General features: G+C 40.6%; 2 protein-coding genes across 4 annotated transcripts; both read right to left on the bottom strand.

The window, feature by feature from the left end:
* Window positions 1–843: 843 nt before the first annotated feature.
* On the bottom strand, window positions 844–7614 carry gtf2h2 (general transcription factor IIH, polypeptide 2). 3 transcript variants are annotated; one of them, XM_040050029.1, is made up of 16 exons: window positions 7537–7614; window positions 7165–7279; window positions 6783–6883; window positions 6620–6697; window positions 6477–6513; window positions 5941–6027; window positions 5801–5851; window positions 5158–5212; window positions 4851–4956; window positions 4681–4771; window positions 4377–4572; window positions 3547–3610; window positions 3353–3456; window positions 3158–3260; window positions 3040–3079; window positions 1013–1620 (listed from the first exon to the last, which is right to left on the bottom strand). In XM_040050029.1, the coding sequence occupies exons 3-16, from the start codon at window positions 6836–6838 to the stop codon at window positions 1510–1512; spliced, it is 1179 nt and encodes a 392-aa protein (XP_039905963.1). In that variant the 5' UTR covers window positions 6839–6883; window positions 7165–7279; window positions 7537–7614; the 3' UTR covers window positions 1013–1509. The 3 variants fall into 3 exon arrangements, with proteins under 3 accessions (XP_039905961.1, XP_039905963.1, XP_039905962.1); XM_040050027.1 differs by lacking the exons at window positions 7165–7279; window positions 7537–7614 and adding an exon at window positions 7330–7530 and having other exon boundaries at window positions 844–1620; XM_040050028.1 differs by lacking the exon at window positions 7165–7279 and having other exon boundaries at window positions 7537–7613.
* Window positions 7615–18788, bottom strand: oclnb (occludin b). The gene is made up of 9 exons (XM_040050025.1): window positions 18675–18788; window positions 18011–18073; window positions 15966–16635; window positions 14922–15086; window positions 13505–13620; window positions 12146–12250; window positions 11816–11987; window positions 8479–8520; window positions 7615–8393 (listed from the first exon to the last, which is right to left on the bottom strand). The coding sequence occupies exons 2-9, from the start codon at window positions 18049–18051 to the stop codon at window positions 8295–8297; spliced, it is 1410 nt and encodes a 469-aa protein (XP_039905959.1). The 5' UTR covers window positions 18052–18073; window positions 18675–18788; the 3' UTR covers window positions 7615–8294.
* Between the last annotated feature and the right edge of the window lie 826 nt (window positions 18789–19614).

Genomic DNA, 19614 nt, shown 5'->3' with positions numbered 1-19614 from the left:
GTCTGTCAATAAAGACTGAATTGAAATTGAATTGAATTTATGGATGCGGTATTTGGCGAGGAGTAAAATCAGATTCATGAGGTAAAAAGCTCACTAGAGTATAACCAAATAAAAACGTGTTTTGATTACAATAAAAACATGGTACAAATTTTGATAAGATACTGTAAGAGATGCAACTAGTGATATCTCTCCATAAAATCTGAGTAAAGGTACACAGCCAAAAGTAAATGCGAGCAGGTCTCTGGGACAATCTTACAAAAGGCGCAAAATGTGTCTATGTCACTTATATTTTTAAAGGAAGCTTTTAACAGGGTAAAATCTATGAATTAGCTTAAATTAAATCTCATTTTGTTAGTAAGGAGGATTTTTTGTTACAAAGACCAAACCTTTTTCCAGTCAGTGTCCTGACAAAATGAGTCCAGAATTAAATGGATGGAGGAACAGAGATAAGTGACTCTTGAAAAAGAGACCCAATCTTGGCATTCACACCTTTACAAGAGGAGAATCAAATCTGACCTAAAGGAGACTCTTTCAGAACAGGGCAAGACATGAACAGATGTGGGGAGACAGTGGTATTTCTAAACAACATGGATAGCTGAGATGGTATGGCATCAAAAACAATACAGAACTCCTTCGGGTATACTGGATAGGAACTCTGAGTAATTATATAATAATCCTGCATTATTGAATACTTGACTTACAAGAAGAATCCCATTATTAAACTCGTTTTCAAAGAATAGTGACTTATTCTTGTATAGAATGTTACAGTTGTTCCAAATATAATATCTTTGTGGAGAAAAGTTATGTTTATAGATCAAAGACCATGCCAAAAGAGCCTGTTGATGAAGGTTTGAGAGTTTAATTGGGATTTTCTGAATACTGTTAGTTGCAGAGAATAATAAAGTCCAAGCCACCCAAACATGAAAAGATATTGACGAGAGATGAAAGATGACTGCTTCTTCTTTCGGAGAGCTATACGGCTTGTCTTCTTTGTGAAATAACACAATTCTGCTGAAAACATTTGCATTTTTTTATTTAGTCAAAAAGCTGCCGCCTTAAAGTATATCAAAGTCAGTCCTAAGTATGAGGGTAAAATGTAAAAAGCTTACAACTGACAAGTGGGTGGAACCCCCAAAATCCAAACTCAACGAAACCTGCTGAAATTTAGCTTGAAGTACAAGTGTTCAGCTATCATGCTACAGCCAGAGCTAGAGTACAAAAACATATTCTTACAATGCTTACCAAAGATATCTGACATATTTGATGACAGAAATCTTTATGTCTGTCTTTATGTATGTGGTAATCTGATGACAGAAACCAATGCAGCAGCTCAGCAGCTGTATTTACAGAAGTCTCTCCACCTCAAATTATGGACTAAAAGCATCTCATACTCCCAGTCATCAGATCTCAAGTGTTCAGTGAGAAGCACCATAAGAATCATCCTTGTTGAAAAAAATCACGTGACCTCATTTTCATCCTATCAGATGTGAATAAAGCTTGTGTAGAGATTCAAGGAACAGTCTGACAGTAAATACAGCAGGGACAGCAGTGCAGAGACTCGTGGATGAAGAGATCACACTCCACACAGAACACACTGTGACACGATGGACAGCTGAACATCTGGAATGTCACAGGCATGCAGACAGAGCAAATAAATAAAAGGCAGATAAAGACATTATACAGTTTTTACAAGAAAAAATCTAAATGAATCCAGCAGGGCACAAAGTGTCACAGCAACTGAAGGCAGGCCCCTGATTTCACCAAAACTTAAGCTCTGCCAGCCAGCACATGTGGGTGGAAATGTGTGCTGCTTAAATCTGTAAATAATCAAGTAGTCTGCTGACTTATCCTATCTGCATTCATTCTCAGATGGGTATAAATTTATATTTACATATACTTTAAATAATTATTTAATCTTTAAAAAAAAAAAAAACTAAATAATATACATATAATAACAACAATAATATTGATAATAAAAGGGGCAGCATGGAGACACTTATATAATTATTATTATTATTATGAACTGAAGATGATGGCAAAAGTCACAGTTTTAACAATTTCACAATGAGGAACATTAAAATTGTTCAAATTTTCATAGATGCAGTTTTGTGCAGGTTGGTGAAACTATCCATCTTCACTCCTGAGAAAGTCTGTCTCTCGCCTTATTAGCAAATACCTTTTGTGAAACAATTTGCCTCTGTTTAAACATCTTGTGTTTTTCTGAATGAAATGTGTTTGTGATTGTTGCAATGTTTTTTTTCCTTTTTTTAAATCTGACAGCATCCCGGCTTTGTGGAATTGGGCTTATATCCTCCTGAGAACCGAGGAAAAAAGGAATCTTCCTGTTGAACTTGTTGTGTGATTTCCTTGCTCTTTGGAGTGAAAAGATTCCACCCAAACACATGAGATATCTATGGAAAGCCCAGCATATCCTCTATTAAGCACATCAGGACTTAGTAGGGTAGCTCAAATAAGTCAAAAGATATAGACCAAAAACACTCTACATGTCCTCCTGGTTCTTAGGAGGACATGTAGAGTGGTCATGGTTTGAGATGCAGACAAATTTCAGCAAGAGTGAGATGATGGCTATCCACTGTATAAGGAAAAAGCAAAAATCTTGCAGATTCTGCATATTCATATGCAGATGCCTGCTGTATGAGATTGTAGGTGTGTTAATATATAAAACTGGTGAACCTCATGGCAAATTTAAAAGAACGGGTAACTATACTGGCTTGTCACAGACCACATTTCCCCCAGTCTTCGACAGAGATGCTGATCTTTAGAGCAGGCCAAACAAAAGCTGGATGTTATGTTTCTGAAACATTTTGTGAATTAAAGCCAATATTAAAGTGTGTCTTGTTATTCACATACCCGTGAGCAGAAATCACTTGTAAACCTCGACAAATGACTCAATTTACACAGCAAAGACTGAGGGCAGTTGACTGTGACAGGCAAACTGGCTTTTATGAGTAAAACTGGAAGTTCATTTCACAACAAGAATAACACTGTGCTGTGCTGCACAGATATTCAGCCACTTACACTTTTATCCTTCAGCTCTGCTTGACATGCCTGACAGAACCTGAAACCAAACCACAACAGTATAAGACATGCAGTGAAACACCATCTGCATCTCAATGTGAGAGTAGATCACAGCTACCCGTCTCCTTGGAGCTTCTCCACTGGACTCTCTACAAAAGCTTGGAGGGGGAAGAGGTGGTGAAAGGATCTGGCGAGATGGGGGGCCGACACCAGAGTCAAACCTTGGAGATAAAACAGCACATAGGCCAGTCAACACACAACAACAAAAAGAAAAAAATTTTTCCATCTAATCCTTTAACTGAACAGTACATACCACACACTTTACACTCCACAGGAAGCTCAGTGTAAGTGGCGTGGCACTGTGGACAGAAATATCCTCCCAGAGACAGACCTGGACCACTGCTGCTGTCCAGATGACTGGACAAACACAAAGACGAGCGTCAAAACAAATATTAATTTTAACCTGCAGTCTTAGCCATGCGGTTAATCGCACTGCTTTCTACTCACGACATGCTGAACGACGGCTTAGCATCCTGGTCAGTCACAGAGGCAATGGTATGCTGAGGAAAACCTGAGCAAACACAAGGTTCACATCAAGTGGATTCAGTGAGAATGACTTACTTTTTTTCTCCAAATCTTGGTTCTGTTTCAAAGGAATCATTTCAAAACGTCACGACAAGATATAGCTATCAGAAACTCTGAAGGATTTCAACACTAATCTAACCATGAACAGCAACTTTCACAAGAGCTTAGAAGAAGCATTATACAGACACACAAAGCCACAAAAGCATACAAACACAATTCTAAAGACCTAAAGGTTCATCAGCACATAATAAGATCAACAGTTTACAGATGACACAGAAATAACCACTGCTTTATTTTGAAGGAAAACATCTCCAAAGTCTAGCAGCTGAAAGTGAGTCAGATTTGCTGATGCAGTGAGGGAATAAAACAAAGCAGAACACTACTTAAGAATCACCAGAGCAGCAGCAAGCACTGAAGCTTAACAGAACAAAGCTTCTGTGTTTAGACCTGCTGACAGCATGTACCCACACTGTACCCTGGACAGTTGGACAAGTGCGTTACTTTTACTGGTGGCCTCAACATTGGACGCAACGTACATAAAGAGCTTAAGTATATGAGAAGGTGAACGTGACACTTCCAGTGATTACTTAGGGTTCACCAGTGTCACTGGTTTGGTTCCATTGTTTTTATTAATAACTTTGATCCACAAGGAAATCCTACTAATTCCAAAGGCTTTTGCTGCAGCTGTAGGTAAGTGACGGGAGAAGAGCTGACTGAATACCAAGAGATGGAGACGGCGTCAGCATACTCACCCATGCGGATTAAAGAGCATTCAGAGGAGGAGCTGGCAGGAGGAGGTTTGATGTGAAGCATCAGCAGCTCTTTGAAGTGGCTCTCATCCAGGATCACGTGGTACGAGCCGCCTGTCTCTCTCGTCAGCACTGTACATACCCGGACCTCTGCTGACAGACCGATGACAGACACCCGCACCTTCAGAGACTTCAGGGTCTGACGGAGGAGATGGAGCACAGAGCTGTCTCTGGACCTGAGCTAACTTGTCTATAAGATAATCAATGGACTGATGACTCTCAGCACAAAAAAACAGAGTGGCTTCACCTTGATCAGCTCATAGATGTTGGCTGGGTCACATGTAGTGAGACTACTGAGGATGATCAGGATCTCCCGGCTCGTATGTCCAGGCATGTGCCTTCACACAGAGGCAGACAGCAGCTCAATGACGTCTCACTACAGAAGCTAATCAAAAACAATGACTCTGCTAAACCTACTTGAGGGTTTGTATGGCCAGGTTGAGGGAATTGTAGAGGGACGGCTCTCCTATGCAAACAGTGTCCACAGCTTTTTTCAGAGCAGTGATGTGCTTCTTTGGATTTCCTGGTGATGCCGTGAAACAACACACACACAGTACATTTGCATTACAGAACAGATGACGTGAGGTTTAAAAAACAAAAACAAAAAAAACAAAAAACACTAACACTGGCACACTGATGCTAATTAAAAAAAAAAAAGAAAAAAAGAAAAAGGTTTAGTGGTAAATCAAAAAACATTGGTTCAAAGAGACCAAATCACAGATACCTGCCAGATCAGTCAGCTTCTCAGCCCTTTTGTTCTTTGTGGTGATAATACCAACCTACAAAACAAAACACAGCACAACTCACTTACTAGCAGTCACTCATTAGTCTCTGGAAGTTTGCTGAACATCCGCACACAGCCGAGTGTAACCCAGCAGCAACCTGGGGCCAATGCTGAAACTCTGGCACCTCCAGTGAACCCGTAAGACTGGTTTCGAAAGGACACTCATATGTTAAACCCGACATATACAGATTAGAAAGCATGTTTACAACCTGGTCAACCTTCACGGACAGGACGTCTCTCCATTAGAACTGCATGTTGGGCCATTTCCACCAGGGTCTGTCACCCTCACTAATCTAAGACACCCAACTGTCTTTGTGCATTTTTATAAAATTATCAGGCGTTGCTTTGTGGTAGCATGAAGTCTGTGCTCCAGGTTGGCAAATCAAACTTTTTTTTGTCTGTCACACATCAGCAGGCGCATAAGCTGAGCAGCCCAGCCTTAGAGGGAGCATGAGGAATTCAGTAGTTTAGGAGGAGCTAAGAGTCAAAAGGAAACTAACTGGATTGGGCATCTGAGTAAAAGTATGAAACCAGTGTGTGTTTGTATACAGTGACAAGGGGCAGAATATGACTTATGGCATACCTGGCTGATGGGATTTTGGTCAAAATATTCATCAACAAATACTTCCATGAGCTGAGGAGGAAAGAAGAGATGAGATGAGATGGTTAGCAGACAATCACACCGTGTAGCTGCTGGTGTCCAGGGAGACAGCTCTGCTTTACCTTGAGAGTAGAGGTGAGGCGGTTTGGTTTTAAGTCCTGGTCTTCCATACTACGCGAACAGTCAATCACCACATACACGTGACGCATCTGAAGTACAAAACAACCTTTAACATCTTAACCTTCTTTTTCAATTTTTTCAAGAAATAGATGTTATGCACAATATTAACCAGCGGGTATATGTTGGGCTACAAATATAGAATGTGCAGCAGATCCTATATTGACATGAGAGCTCAGAGGCCTTGGCTTTGTGCTACGACAGGAAACTTCTCATTCATTTCAGGTTTATTTATAGAGCACCAAATCACATAAACAGTCACTTCAAGGTTTTAAACTGAAAAGTAAAGATCCAGCAGCATTCTGCAAACACATGATATTATACAGATATACACACAACTACTCACATATTTAGAATAATTAGTTAACTGTGTGTAAATTTTCTATGCTTTATTTCAGAGTGCTGAAACAGCACTCCACTTCAATAACGAACCACAAAAAGTGTTACGCATGTGGGAAACACAAGGCTCTGCACAACTCACCATTCCAAGCCTCACTTGCCCATGGCTCTCTATCACCCTGTGCAGCAAAGAAAGCATGAGATGAGGAGCAGGAGAAGACACAAGCATTTTCATCATGGGATGGATAGACAGACAGACAGACAGACAGACACAAACACGCACACCTTTTCCGTTTGGACTGGTACAGAATCTCTTCTACTGTGGCTTTGAGTGAGCCTGACTCGTCCTCCTTCAGCACCTCCCTGAGGATGAAACATATTCCACAATAATCCAGGGAATGACGACACACAGCTCAAGCTGCAGATGCACATGGCTGAGCAGTCTCACCATGTCCTCTCATAGCCCCCTTCCCAGCGCTTGGCTCTCTCTGGTTCTTCATCCATTGTGTTTGGCGGCCAGAAATTCAACAGACGCTCCCAGCCAAATCACTGCCAAACCAAGTACACACATTCGGTACTACAGACTCACAATAACTCATGACACGCTGCATTAAGGATAGGACGTATGGCCACATTTCGGTTATTGCTCATTCTGCATTTAACCCATGTGCCTTGCTTAGAAGCACAGTGGCAGTTATCGATTACTGTAGATTACCTCGGTGACTAGCTACCTTCTAGGAAGTTGGCGGTAAATAAAAACATGTTAATAAAAACCCCATCATCAGACCAAACAGCACCTTTACGTACGGGTCGTTATCAGCGCCACAGACCTGCCTGTAAGTAGAGTCAAACTAACAGATGTTGTAAGTGCAGTCCGCTGAGCCACAGCTCATAGCCCTCCATGTTCTTCCAGGACAGCGTGAGGCTGACACTGGGTTCGCTGACCTTACAGTGAGAGAAGCGACAGATGAAGTCGGGTTTTGAAATGAACTTACACTTTCCACCACCAACGAATTACTCCAGCTCGCCGACTCTATTCCGCCTGCTAGCTAGCTAGCTAAAAGTCCTGATAAATCAGTGATTTTCATGCAGTTCAAACAACAAGCATGATGCGGGACTCACATCATGCAGTTACACAGGACTATGATTTTAAGCACCTTATAACTTACTATACTAACTAAACAATAAATATAAACACTCACCAACTCTGACTATACTGTAATGCAAGCTGTGCAACAAGACTTTTCCTCCGGATGGAAACGGGCAAAGAAGAGAAAGGATCCGGTGACATACTATTTATTATTATCGTAGCATGATGGCCGCGGCATTTTAATGAAAGTTTACACAGTGTCATATACAAACAAATAGCTTTGTGATTTTACATCATACTGTACATATCAGGGAGAGTGCAAAAATCAGTGGGAAAACTAAAAAAATGACAATGCTTAATGGTAGTTTAATGCAGTACATGGCAATTGTTAGAAGTTATTAGCGCCCAGATCCATGAACATAAGCTCTGCGCCCATACTAAACAGAGTTTTCCTTTATATCCATCATGCCAAGGTAATAAAGTATAGAAAAGTTTACTTCAGAACAATCGAAAGAATAAAAATAAACATTTACAAGAGCACATGCACAGCTACTCCGATACCGAACAAATTTATAAGTCTCATCTTAACTGTGCCCACAATTATGCAAAACATTTCGTATCACAAGAGAAAAACAATAAAGTCTATAAACCTTACTTGTTTTTCAAAATTTTACTTGTGGAACTGAGAGGTAAAAAAGAAAGAAAAAAAAGATCCACATTTTATTTATCCTTTTGTTGTAGAAAAACTCTTACTTGATTGGCTTATAAAAATGCATTTCATAGGCAAGAGCATCACTATAATAATAATCATACACGAGTTCATCATAAACTGGACAGTTCAGTTCATAGACAGGGTCTTGGGTTGAAGGTTCAGGGTCGACGGTCATATTCACTGATCTTTCTCTTGATGTGCGACAGTTTGGATCTGAGATATTTACACCTCTTCTTCTTAATCTGGTACTCTGATGACTGTGGACAATACATAAGAAAGGTATTGTTGTTTGAATTCTTTACACACAAATTTCACTGCTGAGAATGTGAATAATAACCTTACCTTCTTGAAGTCCTTCAGCCTGTTATAGTCACTCAAGGCATCCTGAGATCAGATTACATATATTAGTTGGCTAAAGAAGTAAGCATCATCCCAAATTCTCACACAGAACTTTCTTTTATGCTAAAGTTTTCAAACCATTTCTAACACTTTATTACTGGATTTATTATTTGATTTTGAGTAGAATTATTTGAATATAAGCAAACACATAATGGATTGCATTTTTATAGTGCTTTTCTAGGCACCCAAAGCGCTTTACAATTCCACTATTCATTCACTCTCACATTCACACACTGGTGGAGGCAAGCTACAGTCTTAGCCACAGCTGCCCTGGGGCAGACTGACAGAAGCAAGGCTGCCATATCGCGCCATCGGCCCCTCTGGCCAACACCAGTAGGCGGTAGGGTAAAGTGTCTTGCCCAAGGACACAACAACCAGGACAGAGAGAACAGGGGGATCGAACCGGCAACCTTCCAGTAGATGAGCTTCCCAATTCCCCTGAGCCATGGTCGCCCCAACATATCAGTCTTATAAAGTTTCCTATAAAATCAGCCACCTCGCATCTGCTATTAAACTGTTGACAGTTAGAAGCTAAATTGTTGCCTTGCACTGCAACTTGTACATTCACAATGAAATTGAATACAATGTAAATTTCATCAGATTTAAAATTGTAGGATTAATTGATGGCAAGACTTTTTTGAACAGTCTTTAGGAATGGAGTCTAAAACAAAACAACCCCACCCCCCATTTTGCTGGTTCAGAAAGTAAGGACTGAAGTTAACTCAGAAGGATAAATTCCAGTACTGAATTTTATGCCTGTGGCACATATTCCAGAATATGTGAATATTCTTTTGGTTAAAACGTTATTTGTGAAAAAAAATTCATGAAGTCATTACTAGTTAAGGTTAAAGAACTAGTCAGTTCAACAGAGATCTGACTTTTTGTCAGCCTGCCTAAAATAGGGGTTGTTATTTTCTTTAATCTGAGATGAATAGTAAGATATTCTAGCTTTACAGGGTTGTTTTTGTTTTGTTTTTTGTTAAATAGAGCAGCAAACTCTTTTTCCAAGCTAAATGAAGATCTTCTAAATAAGTGGCATGCCATTTCCTCTGTAACTTATGGGTTATCTGCTTTAAGGTGGACATGTGTGAGTCATTAAAAGGAGTCACCACTTCTGATTTGAGGCTTTTTTTTTTTCCAGAGGAGCTACAGTATCCAGAGTCATACGCAGTTAGAATGTAACACTATTAACAAGATAATCAACCCCTGTGGGAGTAGAGTTCAGGTAGCTCCTCTGCATTGTGCTGGCACATATCATTGAAGAAGATAACAGTGGAGGAATTATATCCTTTCACTAAGTTACAGCACTTTCAGAAAGACATCTACTGTGTAATATTGTAAATATAAACATTATAAAGAAATGAACAGAAAAAACAGGTTTTTCTGGGAAGAATGTTATATGTCAGATGTAAGAAGAAGATCCAGAGTGTGCTTCAAGTGGTGGGTGAGCTCGTTTACATTTTGAGTGAAGCCAGTTGGCTCTAATTACAGTTTAAATGCTATGTCATTTTTAGTATCTACATGGATGTTTAAAATAAATAACACACTGTAAATATTTTATCTGAACTGAAATCTAAATCACAGTCATTGTTAACTCATTTTGAGTGTTTGGTTTTTGTTAGATACTCATTAGGTCGCTTAACTGTTATTGTCTGAAAATTGTTTGTGTAGTTTTCATTGGTTTCTGTTTTAGATTTAGTTTGTTAAAATTATTATAATATGGAGAATACTTTTTAAAAAGTGCAGTTTTAATTTTTATTTCAGTTACTTGAAATGCCTTGTGTTGGTTAAGTATAAAAACCTAGGGTACGGCATACATTTATGAAATGTAAGACTGCGTTCTTCCATTTGCGCAACATCTCTAAAATTAGAAATATCCCGTCTCAGAGTGACGCTGAAAAACTAGTTCATGCATTTATTACTTCCAGGCTGGACTACTGTAATTCATTATTATCAGGATGTCCAAAAAACTCACTGAAAAGCCTTCAGATAATCCAAAATGCTGCAGCAAGAGTCCTGACAGGGACTAGAAAGAGAGAGCATATTTCTCCTGTTTTGGCTTCCCTTCATTGGCTTCCTGTTAAATCCAGAATTGAATTCAAAATCCTGCTCCTCACATACAAGGTCTTAAATAATCAGGCCCCATCATATCTTAATGACCTTGTAGTATCATATCACCCTATTAGAGCACTTCGCTCTCACTCTGCAGGCCTACTTGTTGTTCCTAGAGTATTTAAAAGTAGAATGGGAGGGAGAGCCTTCAGTTTTCAGGCCGCTCTTCTGTGGAACCAGCTTCCAGTTTGGATTCGGGAGACAGACACTATCTCTACTTTCAAGATTAGGCTTAAAACTTTCCTTTTTGCTAAAGCATATAGTTAGGGCTGGACCAGGTGACCCTGAATCCTCCCTTAGTTATGCTGCAATAGACGTAGGCTGCCTGGGGATTCCCATGATGCATTGAGTTTTTCCTTTCCAGTCACCTTTCTCACTCACTATGTATTAATAGACCTCTCTGCATTGAATCATATCTGTTATTAACCTCTGTCTCTCTTCCACAGCATGTCTTTTATCCTGTCTTCCTTCTCTCACCCCAACCGGTCGCAGCAGATGGCCGCCCCTCCCTGAGCCTGGTTCTGCTGGAGGTTTCTTCCTGTTAAAAGGGAGTTTTTCCTTCCCACTGTCGCCAAAGCGCTTGCTCATAGGGGGTTATATGATTGTTGGGTTTTTCTCTGTATCTATGAAGCGCCTTGAGGCGACTTTTGTTGTGATTTGGCGCTATATAAATAAAATTCAATTGAATTGAATTGAAATGACTTCAACTTTGATTTGCAAAAAAATGAGTACTAGTAGTTGTAAAACTTTGGAAACTCTAATCCGAAGTCAGTGCCACGTCTAAATACATGTATGGTAAAAATGGTAAATGGCCTGTATTTGTATAGCGCTTTACTTAGTCCCTAGGGACCCCAACTACATTCAGTCATCCACCCATTCACACACACTGGTGACGGCAAGCTACATTGTAGCCACAGCTGCCCTGGGGCGCAGGGCTGCCAGACACTGGTGCCACCAGGCCCTCTGACCACCACCAGTACGCAACGGGTGAAGTGTCTTGCCCAAGGACACAACGACCGAGACTGTCGGAGACGGGGGGTGTCAAACCGACAACCTTCCGATTACAAGACGAATTGCCAACTCTTGAGCCACGATCGCCCCATGAGTCAAGTAAGGGTGGACCAGCCACCTTCCCTTCAAAGAACCAGACAGATGCTGCCACCCTTACCATGAACTCTGGACTGCCATCAGAATGTCGGTCCAGTTCTCGGTCCAGGTCGGCCAGGTCCTGGTTTATGCCGTCCAGCTCAGCCTGTAGGTTCTTGTATTCTTGGTGATCCCTATCAAACTCCTGTTTGTAGGCCAGACGCTCTTGCTCATCCAAAATGGGGGGAAACAAACTATATGCAAGAAGACAATTCAGTACATAACCAGTAAAACAAAAGAGATACGAATCAGTCAAGGTCAAAGACAAAGTTCTTTATTACCAGCTTTGATCTAGAAATAGCAGATTAATTGCAATCAGCTAATAACTGGCAATGGAATCACATGCACTCACACACTGAAATCTTCTTCCTCTAGGTCATCCCCAGATTCCACACCAGTGTCGTAGTCCCTCAGCCTGGGCTGCAGGCCTCCCACATAGCTGCTGATGTCAGAGTCTCTGCAAACAGGATTTACTGATTCATCCATTTTGCAAAAGCCTTATAAGTATCTGCCATTAAAACAAACACACTTGAACCCTTGTAACATGCTTACAGAGCCAACTGGTCTCAAATATGGTTAATATGGTTCCTCATTATCCTTCAGCACCTTAAACTTCAAAACTTAAGGATGAGCTGACCCATCAGAGATGGATCACTGTGATCGAGTGCTACTAGAGAGTTATGTGCACCTCTTCTCTTTGCACCAGACCTCATTTCAAATTTGGTACAGGGACACTGATCGTTTGTTGACCTGATTTGAACAGAAGTATCCCCGTCTGACCAGCTGGAGTTCCCTCTACACAGCACAGGAAACAGTTTCTGCAGCAGCTGAGATGTTCATCTTCGCAAAGTTGATAATGATGCACTTTTACACAACCATGAAGAACAGTTTCTTATTGACCCACACTCACAAATAAATGTATCTTCATTGTACATTTCTATTTGAAATGTTATTTATTTTCTGTGTTTCAGTGAGTGTTTTTCACTACAACACCAACAATACAAAACCCTTTTCTTGGGAATTTAGCGACGTTAAAAATATAATCAAAGAGGCTTTGGTGGTGGATTGTAAGTGTCATGGTCTGTGTGGAGTTATGTTCTCCCATGTCTGTTTGGGTACTGTGTGGGGCATTTTCAATTCGTCCCACAGTCCGAACACACAGATTGACCGTAGGTGTGGGTGTGAATGTGAAAGTGAATGGTTGTCTGTCTCACTGTGTTAGCCCCATCATAGACTGGTGACTGTTCAGGGTCTACCCCTCCTCACCAGCTGGGATAGCAGGTGCCCCACCCAGAAGTCTCCAAGCCGTTTTATTTTAGATGAACTTTGGTGGTTTACAGAGGAAAATTGTGTAACTAACTCCATCAGGCCACAGTCCTGATCATGTGAGCCCCCCCCCCCCCCCCCCCCCCGCCTCTGCACCCCACCCCAGAACATTTAGTCCTACAAAACTTCATTTACAAAAACAGACTGACAGTGATGCTGCATGTGCAAAAGGTCAGACACCCAAGGTAAGACGCTATCATGTTTTAAGTAAACAAATTATACACTGTTCAGTCATTTCAGTAATTTATTATTCAAGAATAAAAACCCAATAGAGCTGCTAGCATCACTATATCTGTAAAAAACAAACAAAACAAAACAAAAAAAAAAACCCCAATTCCCCCAATGCTTAATGATACCTTTTCATAACAATGAAGAACATGCTTACCCTGGTAGGTATAGAGGCTTGTTGTAGTCCAGCTGGTCTAAATAGTCTCTAGAGGCCCCAACTTTATCGTTATGGTCATTAACAAACACCTCTGGATCACCAGACACGTTGGTCACCTGAAGCAACAAACATAGTCAGCCTCAGAGTTTCTACAATGCCAGATTGAAATTAAAGGGACTTTTCCAAATGATGAGCAGTTTAAGGGTGAAAGTGGCTCTACAAATATTTTGAGTTTAGGTTTAAGATGAAAATACCACGATTATGTCATCAAAGATTTTTCACATTAATGAGTGTCGTCCCATATCGTTAATGAGAGTGCCTTATCATAACCTAATGAGATACTACGCTCATACTTGAGGTCATGGAAACCTGTTTCCTCCATATGAAGCAAGAAGCATCCGCAGGGACCAACCGGTTCCTCTACTTGTCCCTGTATGTCTGAATACCACAAATACCTTCACTATTGTCAACAAGAAGTCTTAGTCAGTGCCTTTCAACCAGCACACCTGATGAAATCTCAGGCCTGATGGTGCTACTTGGAAAGTACACAGCTGGAATTAAAGCTACATGGACATAATACTCAGATACACATTTTCCATTTTTATCACTACCATCGGAAGACAGGGAATAAATTAATTAATCTGAACATGTGAAAGATCTAATGAGTTAATGTTTAAAAGAATAAAAATATAACAACATGCTGTTTCACTTTAGATGACATCACAGTGACACCACAGCACATCATGCTGAAACTGAGAGTGGCTAAACAGACCACACCCAGAAACTACAGGTGAAACCTCCTCTGCCCAGTGTCTCTCTCACCTGTCACGCGCGCACACGCACACGCGCGCACACACACACATCAATTCTCAGCTTTTGTAACAAACAAGTTGTGTAATTTCTGAAGTAGTAGTAGTGGTTAGAATCTGCAGCCAATTACATGAATTATGCTCCTATGCATCTTTATTGCCATTTACAGTGCTGTTAGGATGTCCCAGACTGTTTTAATGTTCTTAACAGTCTGTTTAGAGATTACACAGATCACTTCACAAAACCAAGCATTCTGAATAGTGGATAAGAGCAGATAACACATTATCACCCTGCAACTGACTTTAATGTTGCGGAAATTTTAAAGGTGTGTCAGAGGGGAAATTTTAAAGCCCTCTGACACACCTTAGAGATATTGTGTGTTCTAGCTCTTGACTGCAGATGTGTGTCATGTTTACAGTATTTAAAATATTCAAAAATATTCACAGAGAGTTGGAGACTGAGTGGGGAATTTGTTGAGCTGACCTGATATATTTAGTTCAACCTTAATTTGACTGAATAAAGTTACGCTGCAGCTGATACAGGCTTTTGCTATTTAGTAAACAGGTAAATGCGATGCTGATGTCAACACAGTCACACACAGACTCACCCACTCCCCGACGCTGTTGTGGTGACCAACATTGACAACCTTGATTTCCTCCCAGAGAATGCGTTCTGGGCCCCAGCGCCTGATCTGTTGGCGAGTCTTGACCGCAAACACGAGCAGGATGATGAGGGCAACAAACACCAAAAAGCCCATAACCACAGCGATGGCCTGCAAGAAGCACAACCAAGATCATGGAGCTGAAGTAATACCCATTATCAGGGATGTAAATGACAGGCAAGTTTCTCACATTTCCCTAAAAATCTCAACCTTATAACACCTGCCACCAAACAATGAGTTGGCCAAAGGACATTTGCAGGTACAAGTCTGCCATGAAACAATGATTCCAAATTCATGTAGAACAAACTGGGTTCCCAGTATCACTACATGTACAAGTTGGTTTCCAACGGCACACTTGCTCAGTTCAGCTGATTGCTGCTTTAGTGCAAAAATGTGTAGAAACACACCCAATTCCTGATCACCAACATGTATTCTGCTGCTCAAGATATCTCCTGCCCACAAGCGACAGTCAGTGACGCCGTTTCTGTCAGGGTTATGGTGATGTTTGCAGTTCTTACAGGTAACATTTAATGACGTCAATTTAACAAAAATAAGGCAAACAAACACTGGTGTTCAGTATTTTCCCCGATTTAAGAAATGTGAAAAGTTTGGAGCTCAATTGCACCAATCCCTGAGTGCACCCAGAACAAGCTGATTTAGTACTGAAAGAGGGGCACACACATTTGTCAGGTTTTTGTTTCTTTTGCTTTTAATAACTTTGAAATAGACGAACACATAAAGTTCCAATAAAATGAACATTTGCAGACTTTTCTCTTCCTGACACCACTCAGTTCTATTGCATTTTTCTTCTAGTCTTTTGAAGTCGTAATTTCATCTTCATGTGTCCATTAACTGTGAGTTTAATTTACTGCTGCCTCTCTGGCTGAAACTAAACAAACTCTCAGTATACACAGAGAAAGGAACTACGCAGAAACCGCACATCCTGTGCCAAAGATCCAACCACACATTATTAGAGAAAAAGTGTCTCACCTCTTGGGGCTCCACCACGCAGTAATGGTAAAGGTATTGGTTTAAGAAGAGGCCCTGGGGCTGGACCTGGTTCTGGAACTGGGCACACATCTGTACTACCTGGTTGTAGTACATAGACCCCGTGGACTGTGCTGTTGGATTTATCGCCACCAGGTACACAATAGTGGCAATAATCATCAGGAATGCCAAGATGGCGCAGATAATGATTGATGCCAGGTAGAACTTTGATGAACGGGCAGTACCTTGCCTTGACACAACCATGATGAATATAATAAGCACAGCTATGAAGGTAATTGCAGAAATGGCAATGATAAAGCCTTTGCCAGATCTGGGATCCATTTGTGTTCCTCCATAGCCGGAATAGGAACCACCATATGCGCCACCATATGAGCCACCATATGAGCCACCATACGCGCCCCCATAACCGGTTCCATATCCACTGCCATATGAGCCTGGCACGAGACCAGTTCCGCCCCCCATGAGACTCATTTCGTAATCCCAGGCCAGTGTGGAGGCCACACAGGCAAACACAGCCACACACATGATGATAATGATGATGCACATTATCTTCATCACACCAGGTGGTGAATTCCAGCGATAGAAGTGAAGCACCTTATTTCCAGAATAATAGGAAAATGCTGGGTTGGACATGACTTCACTGTGCCTGTGGCTGGAACAGAGGAGAGAAGATGAGTTGTGGTCATTGTCAAGACATGGAAAAGCAAACACCAAGTACTGATATAAAAATAGCAAGGCTACCCCAAGAATAAGGTCTAATATTGTCAATGTTTTCATCACAAGGGCAACTTCTCATAATGGTGTGATCTACTTCACGTCATTAAAATGAACAGGTTATCACTTTGAAAAAGAAAATCCTCATGTCATCTAAAACCCAACTAAGCCAAAGCCTCATTGATGTCCATCACACATTTTCCAAAGGCTAAAGATGATTTAAAAAAAAAGTTTATTAGGGATGGACGTGTTTGTCAAATAGTTAACAAGAACAACAAAAAAAACTTGGTAGAACTCAAGTTTTTTTTAATACAACAAATTGTTTATACACTAATAAGCCAAAGATCTATGGTTTGAGCCCAAAAGGTGACACTAATGCTGTTGGGCATCTGACGTAAAAATCTAATCAAACGTGAATCGGCCCACTGCAGCAATGCCTTGTGAATACTGGAGCGCTGGAAAATGGCAACTATGAAAACTATGCCAACAGTCGGGTGACAATGAGAAATGGTGTGGGATTGAACACAGACTTTACTAACAGGACAAGCACGCACAGCTAAAGATGTCAGAAAGTCCGGCGCGGAAGCGGTTTACCTAATAACAGAAAATATGGTTCAGTGCATTCTGTGGCCCTACAAATACAACAATCCAGTCATTTGAATTTTGGGTGGGGGCCACTCTTTAAAGAATACTGAGTTAGTTCCCAGTGAAAATGAAACTGTTTATTTGGGTGCCTTAAATTGCAATGAAACATTTTTGTCATGTATTTGAAATTAATGTTAGAATAGAATAGAGTATAATAGAAAAGCCCTTTATTGCCATTGCACATGTACAATGAAATTATGGGTGCTCCATGTCAACTATGCAGAATAAAACATAAAGAGTAGGACAGCAGGAATAAATAACAAACAGGATAAATATATACAGTCAAGAGGAATATATACAAAACAAGAGAAAGCCACAAAATAGAAAGGCATAACTATTATTACCAATTGCCTGAATTTCATCACACAACCTTTTACGGTCTTCTGATGCCTATATTGAAGCTTTTTTAAACGTATTACTGGCAATTTAAAAACAAGCAAACGCTTGCTCAAAAATGATGAAATTTGTCACTTTTGTTATGTGAAAATCCTTTAAACCTTACATTAATTTAAAATCATTGAATTCTGAGGCTTTTCTTCGAACATGTCTACATTTCCAGAGGTTTATTTACCATAAACACTGCACTGAGCTTAAGTCAGCTGAGTCCATAAATGACTAGATGAAGCAGGTGTCTGTGCGTAGTGAATGATAAAGGGAATTCAGCTTACCGTTTTTTGCCACTGTGGTTGCTGTGTTTGTTGCTCGGCATACTTAAGGTCAACTTCCACTCACTCTAGTAGGACAACACACAAGAAGCAATGAGCATTCAAAAGCTTTTGTATAATGTCATGTGTCAGACTAGTTTTCCTGCTGAGGCACATACCAGCTCTCAGCCTTTTGTTACAAATGTGTATTTGTGCAGATTTCCTAGCTCACATGATTTCTTTGTTTTTCTTGTCTAAGTTAACTGAATCAATCATGTGATACATACTTTTCAAAAGTCAACACTTCAAATTGCGTTTGATTTTCTGAAATGTGGGGCTAGGAATGATTAGAAATGATTGACACTAATATTCATGAAGTGCCTTACTCTGACGCTTTGTTAAAAATGATATATTTTATGGTCATCTCAAACGATGAATGCGAAAATCTAACAAACTAGTGACGTATCAGGGGACCAATGTCTGGCTATGGAAAGCACTACGATGGAAAACAGCGCCTGTGTTTATGAGGAAGCCTGTTAATATGGTGGCCATTTCAGATTAAAAGCAGCTGTCTGAGCAGATAACACTGATCCATTCCATCACCTGTAAACTGACTTTAACATCAATGCTCATCTCTTCTACTTCAAACTGTCCGTAAACTCTAGTTACACCTTTAAGAGGGACCTACCTGTGTGATGATCGGCGTCCTGCTGATGAACACAATACACACTCACTCAAATACGAACACAAACACTGTGCTCGCGACCGCCTCCATCCACAGCGCGCACTCAGGTAGCAATGAGACGGGCATATAGGCGTGTGCTCGTCACGTGGTCGCCTCCTCCTTGAAACAGGACTAACCTGTCCTCAGTGCCTGCATCTTCTGGAAACAGGCAGAAGATGCGTGTACTCTTCCAGGAACTGTTTGAGCTTTATTTCCAGTGCTCTTAAAACCAGATTATAAACAAATGAACTCTCAATCTGCTCCACTTAAAATAACAAACATAATCTCTTTTGAACATCTATTTATCCCGCAATTTCGACAAAAAGCAGGATTACTATCAAGAAATGCGAATCCCGACGTGCCAGACTTGATCTCTGTTAAAATGCATACATGCAGTAATTCGATGTACCTGAAATATGAGCCGATGTCCCCATCCCGTCTTCCTACTGTTGTGAAACTTGGTAGGACAAACAGTAACCTGTCAAACCTGTTCTGCAGGTAGAGCTTCTGCTCAGTGCACCGCTGTGAGTCCAGCAGCCACCTTGACCCCTGCATCAGTAGACCACTTCTAGTAGCCCGCATGTTTCTTTGCTTTTTGGACAGTTTCTAGCAGACACACCTTGAGAAAATATTCTATTCCTTTACCCATTTATCAGTGTCACTGCTGTCTTTGTATTCATTTTCATTTATACAAATACTCTTACTTAACACGTGAATGCAGAGAAACTCTTTGTTCAAAGTCCATTTTAAATTTGGTGTAAGTGACAATACTGAGTTTTTCAGGAACAGCTGCTGCAGGAAAATGTCGCTGGGTCTGCTGTTTTTGGATAGCTGTTAGTTTATTCATCAGAGTAGCTGCAAAATTAAAACCCCTGGAAGCAGAACTTATTACCAATCTTTCAAT

The sequence above is a fragment of the Simochromis diagramma genome, unplaced genomic scaffold, assembly GCF_900408965.1.
Source record: "Simochromis diagramma unplaced genomic scaffold, fSimDia1.1 OVJJ01000159.1, whole genome shotgun sequence".
NCBI classification, from domain to species: Eukaryota; Metazoa; Chordata; class Actinopteri; order Cichliformes; family Cichlidae; genus Simochromis; species Simochromis diagramma.
This window is presented reverse-complemented; position numbering and strand designations above follow the sequence as displayed.